The 9,830-nt window shown below is 43.4% G+C and overlaps 2 protein-coding genes, 1 non-coding gene and 1 pseudogene across 3 annotated transcripts in view; 2 read left to right on the plus strand and 2 right to left on the minus strand.

Annotated features, from left to right (window-relative positions):
* LOC122079214 (translocase of chloroplast 120, chloroplastic-like) overlaps window positions 1–1,371 on the plus strand; it is a 6,352-nt gene extending 4,981 nt beyond the window's left edge. Inside the window, exon 3 of the transcript XR_006140361.1 lies at window positions 1,037–1,371. The gene's annotated coding sequence lies outside the window, so the exon portion shown is untranslated. The remainder of the gene's footprint in view (window positions 1–1,036) is intronic.
* Window positions 1,372–2,241: 870 nt separating this feature from the next.
* LOC122080478 lies at window positions 2,242–2,346 on the plus strand. Its single transcript, XR_006140771.1, has one exon. It is a non-coding gene; the product is annotated as a small nucleolar RNA Z279/snoR105/snoR108 (small nucleolar RNA).
* A 2,471-nt stretch (window positions 2,347–4,817) lies between these two features.
* LOC122080098 (dirigent protein 23-like) lies at window positions 4,818–5,486 on the minus strand. The gene is given in 2 exon segments (XM_042646977.1): window positions 4,818–5,118; window positions 5,121–5,486. Coding segments are annotated over 2 exon segments (573 nt in total). The 5' UTR covers window positions 5,446–5,486; the 3' UTR covers window positions 4,818–4,870.
* Window positions 5,487–7,260: 1,774 nt separating this feature from the next.
* Window positions 7,261–9,830, minus strand: part of LOC122078101 — a 13,850-nt pseudogene continuing 11,280 nt past the window's right edge.

Consider the following 9,830-nt stretch of genomic DNA (forward strand, 5'->3'; position numbering starts at 1 on the left):
AAAAGGGGGGGGGGGGATCAGTTGTTTCGAGGGTTTGGTCAGTTTCCTCTTATCAAAGTCATCTGTTTCTGTATCTTGTTCTGCAGTATGGGTTGGATCTCAGCTTTTATTAGACTTTTTATGGTATGATTATTGTACATTCATTTGGGAGTTGGGACTGTCTTTTTTGTAGTTGGCCCATGTTCCCCATCTGCCCCCGTACTTGTCTGTCTATTCCAAGTAAATCTTGTTTGAATCTGGGGATGACATTTGCCGCATGAGCTACTAGTCTCCATTGTTACTGTAATGTTTATGCTCTGTGGATGATTACAATGTATAATTACAATTGAATTCTACTGGGTGGGAAGCTGAAATAACCTTATGTTTTCCTGCCATTTACTGTGTATCATTAATTGAATTCCCTCACGTTTTCTTGTCATTGCAAATTGTGGGTGGAATGGTGGATAGGTGAGCATGTTGGACGTAATTAGCATAAACTATCAACCTGGGTCTGTGTCTCATTTGCTACTCTAACTCGGCCATGTATGTCTGAAATATGCAAAGCTATATAGCCTACCAAGTACCAATGGGTTAAAAGAAGTGATACATTTTGAAGTTAGAACTACATCTTGTGACCTTGACACCCACACGGAACATGATCCCTTACAATACTGATTATTGGCAATTTGGCTTGAGTAGTCTCTCGCTTAGAGGGCAGTGCCCATTGGGACGTAAGTCACCAATTTGGTACTGAGTCTACTGACTACCGAGTGGAATTTATAGGCTGCTACTCTCTAGTTGCTGCAGAATTCTCCAATGAAAACCCCATTAGTACACAACATTAACAGAAGGGGTAAGGGATCTAACAATATTTCATTCACTAGATACCATCACAGTTCCTACTTCCCCAACATTTATGCTAACCTAACAGTTTTTACACTGAGAGTGCAAACAGGTGGAAGTTCTGATCCACAAACTAAGGAAGCCTGGAGGGCCTCATTGTTCTTTGTGGAATATGGTACACCATCTCAAGCTCACTTGAATTTTGGTTGTACAGGAAATGCGTAGGAGACCGAGACTGAGGCTGATGCTGGGGCCATCGAGCAGGGAGTGTGCTATGAGGCCCGAGCAATATCAATGGGAATATCAACGATGGAAAATATGGACCAAACTCATAGCCAGAGGAAACACGTTGGAGGCAGTCACAAGGTGGCCGTGGGATCTATTTGTCATCATACATGCATCAAACTACTATTTCAGTATTTTAAGGTCTGTAATCTTCCATCATTCTTGCTGCTAAAGCAAGAAAAGAAAAACTTTCATGCAAAATGGAGACATGATATTTGTAATTCCCTTATTTCCGGTTTAAGTAGTTGAGTCGCTATTTTTTCATGATAGTCTCTAAAGTGGAAAGATTCTAACATAACCGCACAAACTGGGTTTGGCTCCGTGAGAGTGCCAATACTTCGGGAATCCATCCTGGAGGCAAAGACACAGAAGCTCTACCTAGAACTGTATACAGTTAGTAACCTTTTCTTTTTGGTCTCAACTAAAGATGATATTAACGTAACCTGTTTCTTTCCCCTTGTCGTGAAGGGCATGGTTGAATGTATACCTTGATGTCTTACCAAACTAGATTCATTAGAAAAGACATCGGCATCAAACAAATGTGTATCTACACAACCCTGTAATTTTCTTCTTGGACTTGACAAATTGAAGCGCAACCAGTTGGTAGACTTGTAGGTCCTGATCTTTTTTGGTTATTTTTTTCTTCTAACAAGGGGTTTCTAGGTTTTATTGGAATTGAATGAAAATCGAATATTGATTGAAAATTATTTAATTTTAATAGAAAACAGCAAAGAGCATTAAACACCCCCATATGAGTGGTCGCAAGGATGTAAGAGGAATCAAATTCAGAATCATATGCTTTCTGAGACAAAGGTTCCATGCCAATTCCGCTTTCACCTTGCAGGTCCTGATTTAAATAGGACATTCGAGAAAAAGATATTCTGGATCGCAGGTAGGATCCAATTCTCGAGTCTCGTGGCAAAGGAAGTGGATGGGAAGGTGATAAAGAGTTGTGAATTGTGACTCTTCTGAGCGGAACGAAGTGAAGTTAGTGGGTTGAACTTTTGTAGAGCTGGGATGAAAAGAGGGATACTAATAATCCCACATCGGTTAGGGAGGAAAGGATGGTATGACCCAACCTTTATAAATAGGTTAGATCGTAAACTTAAAGATTATGATCCTTCAGGCAGAAACGGGATGTGATGAGTGGTCAGAACTCGTAATGAAATTGCGAGATGAGTGCCCGCCCCAAGCCTGGTTACGACACAGGGGCACTCTCATGGTTACCAATCTGATCCCTATTCTATCGACACCACCCCCACCTCCCCTATACAAAACCCTAAAGCCTAGAAGGCGAGCTTTGACCCGCATTGGGCCAGGAGATTATCGGGCGGGCGGGCCTAGTTGACTCAAACTTGGAGCCCTAAACGTAGTCATGAATAAAACTCTATGGTCATCATCCTTAGTTTGAATACTGAGGGTGATTTGGCAAGGGGATCTTTGCTGTCGCTCGTTCTTGTTTAAGTGGGACCCATTGTGAGCCTAGAAAGGACCAAAGAATATGACACTGTATTTGCCATCTACAAGATGGAAGATGGATTTCTCTAAGTTAGGATTAGAGAATGTTAAATCAAACACTAAGAAAAACACCAAGAACCATTACATCGCGGTCGAATCATGCCATAGGGCTACGCCTCCACACCTCCATATGAGATCAGCGATGGGCTCCGAGCTTGGGCCAATAGGCCCAACCCCTCTACTTCCATCACAGATCTCAGAAAATTTCTCATTCGGATTGTCACCATAATATGTTGGAGCGAATCAATCTTAAAAAATGATCAAGAATTTGAGACAAATTTAACAGAAAAGCATGTCCACTACTATGGATCCAACTTAGGCCGGTACTCAGGTTCAACTTTAAACTAAATAAGGTCAGGTTCAACTTTAAACTAAATAAGGTTGAATTGCCTGCCTCAGTTTGGTCTAGCCTGGCCGGCTGAGTTGCACCCCCTATCCATTACAGAGAGAAGTAAAACATAAAAGCATATAGTGGGGCTGAAGTGCCCTGATAGGATTTAGAGGGATCTGGCCAGAAATAAAAATTCTCTGAGAGGGCATAAGAAATCCTGATAAACTGAAAGAGCCCTGGCCTTTATTATATTTATGGGAAAAGATACTCTAAACAAACGGCAGAGGGTAGATTAGTATACTTTCTTTCTCTCCTCATCAGATGAAATAACTTCTTTATCTTTCTATTGTTGAAATTGTTTCGTCGACCTTCATTGCTGTTGGTGTGCTCTTCCACGTCCCTTGCTTAAAGAATCCTTTCAATGTTTTCATATAGGTGAGTTAATCTCAGCCTTGAAGACTTTTTTACCATTGCTAGTCCTATATAATGGCTTGTCTTCCTCTCTGGCAACATTCCCTTCCAAAGAAATGACAGCTAATATGATACCATAGAATAGAGATATGATGCCAAGCTCTATCCCCAATGGACCATCGTCAGCATAGCTTTCAGTTTAGGGGAGAGGGTTCCCATGCCGGTGTGTGAAATGTTTTCAACGCCACGCCAATGGGGCATGGGACGGTTTCATCATGAGGGTCACATGGTGTGGGAAAGTGACATTGTGGGGAGCTTCTTAATAAAAAAAGACATTGTGGGGTTCTTTTAGCCTCTAATATGTTACAAAACAATCAGAACCTCTCCTGTGCCACGTTCTTACACCTTTTTTTTGTCACTGACTACTCATTCATATCACAACAACCTACCAACCGGAGGCCAAGGTAGGACGGGGAGGGAATATGAGAAGGAGTGGAGAGTCGGCCACAAAACTATCTTGGTTTTACGCTAGTCAACTTCTTACCACCATCAATGAAGTTTTACGCTAGTCTTACTCCTTACCACCAACAATTGCCGTACATGCGTATTCCAACATTCTAAACCTATTGAGACTTTTATGAAACATCATTGGCAAGACCAATACCTCACAATTAACAGGTTATCAGCTTGACTCTAGCGACTGACCTACTTGAGAAAAATAATTATTATAACAAGAGGATTATCTAAGTAAGTGGCATAAAGGAGCAAATATCAACAAAACTGTATCGTATATGAGAGGATAGTCAGAACATCCACATTAGAAGGAGAGTGGTTGACACATAAATGTGTACTGTAACGGTGTAATCTATTTCAATGGCTCAAAAGGGTAGAAGATTGTTGCTAGGCTGCATGGCTTGCACAAGCTCGGGGCCAAGGAGAGCACATGTGGACATAAATAGGGGTAAGATTTTTTCATTAGGTGAAAGAACTCTATCGTTCTGGCAGAGGAAATACGAAACAAGTGGACCAATGAGAATACAAGTGGGAACATCTTTAGTGCACTTAAGGGTGGGGGTAGTGTAGTCATTTTGCACCTACTATGATGCTGGGCATTTCTTGCGCCAATCATACCGGCATTGCTTTTTCCATTTTTCATTTCAGTTTCCTTCGCTGCCGGCCCCTCCAAAAGAAAAAAAAAAACAAACAAACAAACATCTCTAATGAGAAATATCTATGTAAGAAGAGAGAATACCTTTTCTTCTCCACTAAAAAAATTGCATAACAAGCTTAGCTTAACACCACACTCCACCTCCCCACCACCACCACCCCCACCCCCACCCCCACCACCCAAAAAAAAAAAAATACATTGCACTACGAGCTAATTAAAGTCACCCACACCGAGGAAAAGTAGCTCAGAAGGGTGAAAAGAGAAGGTAACAATCGCACAAACTAAAGGCTAAATTCACTTTTACTATTGTTTTGATATCTCACGATAAATAATAGTTATGAGACTCCATAATGAAAAGCTGTAACATTATACTCAACTATGGCGTCACCATTGGTCTCATTAAACCAATAGGTCCTAGCCAGGGCGATCCCTCGAGCCCTCTGGAACAGACCCGTTCCCCCGACGATCGGCATCTCCCGGATCGGATGCAATGCCGAGTTCCGACCCAGAATGCTTAGGCTGCTACCGTTATAAACCCCATCCGTGAAACCATAGTTCATGGCCATGATCAGTCCCAGCTCTCCCGCCCAGCCGAGCCATACAAACCCTGGGCTCGGCCCACAACCTTGGAATTCGGTTCTGGGCCTTCCGTCAATGGGTCATCAGCCATCATCAACACTCCGAAGAGGGTTGGCGATTCCTCCGAGTCCATCGCTTGAGCCACCCTCACCGCGCTGGGCTGCTTTCCACTAACCGTGTCGTGGAAGAAGAAGTGCAGCTCCGTCGCCTTCTCTTCTTCCTTTTCTACCCTTACTGCGCTCTTGTGCCAGTCCTCGGCTTCGCTGCCACCCAACGCCATTGCTACAATTATGAAGAAAAGTAAAAATGTTGCCTCTGCAAGTTTTCCCATCTCTCTCTCTCTCTCTCTCTCTCTCTCTCTCTGTGACACTACTGGTTCTTGTAAGAACAAAGGGAGGTAAGGATGGTTTTATAGGTGGAGGTAGAGGGTAGGGGACCAAAAGCAAAGGAAAAGAGCACTCAACCGTTAAAAAGAAAGTGTTTTGTTTCCATATGTGTTGTCAACCCATCATGCTCTACTTCTGAAAAGAGTTTTGGACTCTTGATGGTGTCTAGGGCGATTGGTCGAACAATTCATGTGTCCGCGCTTGGATTACGGAAACCGGATGGGCCGACTCGTGAGCTAAACGACTCACTCGGTGCATCCACTCGCAATGCTTGCCAAGGGAGTTAAGGGACAAGGGTACTGCTATAGGAAGTCCCGAAACCACTAGGAATAGGCATATTGTCACAGCCTGGGACCTCCCTATTTCTATTATAGATTGTTAGATCAAACACCAAGAAATACAAAAAATAAAGAGACAATAGATCTGCACGACACAGAGATTTAACGAAGTTCACACACTAGGGTGGTGTGCTACGTCATCGAGCGAAGAAGAAGATGTTTCACTATGCAGAAGAGAGATTACACCCAAGCAGCGGCGATAAAACTCGCCCTGAAACCCTAGCTTGAAAAAACCCAAAAAATACAATGATTTTCTCAATAAGCAACAGTACATTATATATACTTCAAGTCGCGGGTCGACCCATCGGATCACGGTCGATCAGGTCGAACCATACTTCGAGCTTGGGCCTAACTGCCCAACCCCTCTGCTTCCATCACAGATCTCAGAAAACTTCACATTCAGATTACTACTAAAATATGTCGAAGCGGTTCAATTTTCAAAACGGATCAAGAATTCGAGACAAACTTAACATAGATCTCCGTCTCCCCCTTGAGGATTGTATCCCATTGCTTTTGCTTAGTCTTTAGTTGTCCCCCCCCCCCCCCTGCCCCCACATCTCTTGTTTCCTCTTGGGCTTTGTCCCTTCTGGCTTGATGCCTTCCCCGTCCTTCCTTTTCCTCTTGTATATTCTTTCCTTGTATAATTTAATTGGTTTATCATTAAAAAAGAAAATCCCAAAACCATCAATTTTGGAACAAAATCGTCCGAAGAAATTGTATTTTTTTGACAATCGAATCAGATCCTCTTAGATTAATTTCTCTTAGAAATAGATTGAATCAAGCGTGATCGTTATAGAATACCGAATAGACATCCTATGATTAGAGAAAGAAAGAAAGAAAGATAAGAGGAAGAGTTGAAGAGCTGATATATGATTGATCTCTGGTCTCCCACCGTCTAGCTTCTATCCGATTTACACAACTCAGCAAAGAAATCTATGGTTGGTGATTTCACAATACCATTAACGACACATGATTGTAAGGTTTAGTATGATTTAGGTTCAATTTATATAATTACACTTCATTTGATCCGGTTCAATCCAAATTGACTGTTAGTCTAAATCAAAATTGAATCAAATCGAATGAAATTTTGCTTTCTATGGTGAAAATTGAACTGGATGTTTTTCTGTTCAATTTGGTTTGGTTTTAAATGATAAGTTTCGATTTTGATTTAAAATTCACATCATTACCTTTTATGGGCATACTCAAGGATTTCGTTCCATCCTGTCAACCCCTCATCTCTTTTATATTTCACAAAACAAAGCATGGGCTTCATCTCATCTTAATTTCTTGGTTTGGTCTTTAATGCTTTCATAACAAATGCCTCAAAAGGTTTTTGGATTATTTTATTTTTGAATACGTTGATAAAGAGAGCAGAGCACTTGAGTCTTTTAATCTTCTTTTCATAAAGTGCAATGACATGTAATTCGCAGTTCTCTCTCTCTCTCTGTGTTTCTTCTTGGGGATTCTCATACTAGGTATGATGGAGGCTTCCTGACCTTTGTAGCTTGCTCAAAGGCATAAGCAATCTCAATCAACCTTGGCTCATAACCCTGCAACCCACTAAAACATATGCCAAAAGGTGTCCCATCTACTCCATAACCTGCTGGAACACTGATTCCTGGGAAACCCCCAATTGCTAGCAAAGGAGTAACAGTAGAATTTGCAGTAACCAATGCATCCAAGTTATTCTGTGTCATTAGCTTCACGATTCCATTTTCTGTCAAGCTCTCCATACTCTTTAGTGCTTCCTGATATGCAGGATTGCTTGTACCAGTAGTGTTCTCAGCTGCTAAAAATACTGCTTGCCCAAATTCAGGAATCATTTCCTGCACATAACCCATCAAAGATCAGTTAATTAATTACTTCATCACACACACACACACACATACACACACAGAGGACCTACCAAAGTAGAGTATTTGAGGTTGAAGGCTATTGCATCTGCCAGTGTTCTGATCGGACAAGAAACTAACTCAGACAGGTAAGAATTCAAGGCGATCTTGAACTCGGTAGACAATGCAATTGATTCACCACTCAGTTTGGAATTCAGTATCACGCTGACGTTGGCTATTTCCAAATTATCTACCAAAATTGCACGGTTTTCGCTTTTTGATGTTGGAGAGGAAATTAAGCAGTTCATGAGAATGAAGAAATACGAATACCCATAACAAAAGAACAAGAATTGAAGCTTTTTCTAGGAAATGTGAATTGTTGTTACCTTAGTTGTTGGAAATGGTTATCGAAAGCTTCCCCCTAATAGGTGGTGTTGGGGAAATTGAAGAATGGATTCCTCGCTATTCCCAGTCTCTTCCCTTTGAGTCCACTTGCATTCAAGAATTGGGTATAGCCACCGGGAGGAGTGAACTTTGATGCCGATGCAGTCACGTTGTCATAAGGATCGTAACCCGCAATTGCATCTAGTACATACACTGCATCTGACACTGTGCGATAGATTGGCCTATCTCATTCAATAAAAAAAAAAGACATCCATAACTTAGGCCTTGTATTGAAAAATATGACCCATGTATTACACTCAACTATGACGATTTGGGACAAAAATTACAATTACTTACCCGATGGTGTCCCGCCTAGGACTGATGGGAACGACCCCAGATCGGCTAGTGAGTCCGAGAGTGGGTTTAATTCCAACGACCGAGTTAGCAAAGGCCGGGCCTACGATTGAACCGTCCGTTTCTGTCCCAAGTGACACTGCTACCATATTTGTTGCTACCGATATTGCTGATCCGGTACTTGACCCACGAGGATCCGCCGACATTACGTAAGGATTCTGAAGATACGTTACGTGTTGGTGTCACCATCCAATTTTTTAATAATAAAAAAAGGGGTAACTAAAAAATTTTAATCTCACCAGAGCCTGGCCTCTCGAGCGCTCCAACCATTGGGTCCAGGACGGTAATGGGCCCACTCGCTAAGAGCAGGGGTAGAAATCGTCTGAAATTCGGTCAACCGTTTAGGGTGGAATTGTATGGAATTGTACGAGATGAGAACTTCAGACGATTTCTACCCTAAGAGCAGCTTTTCCAAACGGCGGCTTGAGCTTGTCTTTGGTGGCGATGTTATCCTTAAGCAGCACTGGGATGCCATATAACGGTGAGGTGGAGATGGGATCTCCGGCTTTCCTTTCGTTGTCGGCTTGTTCGGCCAAGGTGTTGCTGCCAAAAACCCCGCTAGTCCAACCTACACAAACACAGACGACGGAGGCCCGGAACTTTGTCCGGGGTTAGTCCTCCGACGCTCAAGTCAGGGTCGGCCGCACAGTTCAATAAGGGAGTAATGGTGAGGGTCTCAGAGCTTACCTTCCCCTTTCTTCCGTGCCTTCTTATATAGCTTTTCGGCCTTAGGGTTTTTCTTTCCCCTTCTTCCCTCTTAGAGTCCTACTAGAACACGTCCAACCTTCTGGGGGAATATTCCCCTCATGCAGACGACGTGACGCGTGATTCTGCGGGCGTGCCTCGGTGATTGAGCGTGCTCGAGTGTGAGTGGTTTTTTGGAACCTTCATCTGGCGGAGGACACGTGTCCCAGCAGTGACACGTGTCATTGCCCCCACCGAGAGGTTATTTTGGCTATATCAGGAGCCCCCTTACTTCCACTAGGAGCTTCTTCCTGTGGGAGTAACCATCTTCTGAGGTTGACTTGTTCCCTCGATCTTGGCATTACCAGTGACTAGGGCTTTGGGGTCGATCGAGAGAAAGACCTTTCGCCGTTTCGGATCGGCTTTACTGAGCCCCCTGCCGAAGGAGGGACCCTCGGTCAGGTCTGTTCGGTTTTGCCAAGCCCCCTGCCGAGGGAGGGACCCTCGGTCAGGTCTGTTCGGTTTTGGCCGAACTCCCAACCGAAGGAGGGCCCCTCGGTCAGGTCCGTTCGGCTTTGGCCGAACTCCCAACCGAAGGAGGGACCCTCGGTCAGGTCCGTTCGGCTTTGGCCGAACTCCCAACCGAAGGAGGGACCCTCGGTCAGGTCCGTTCGGCTT

The sequence above is a fragment of the Macadamia integrifolia genome, chromosome 5 (assembly GCF_013358625.1).
Source record: "Macadamia integrifolia cultivar HAES 741 chromosome 5, SCU_Mint_v3, whole genome shotgun sequence".
Lineage (NCBI taxonomy): Eukaryota > Viridiplantae > Streptophyta > Magnoliopsida > Proteales > Proteaceae > Macadamia > Macadamia integrifolia.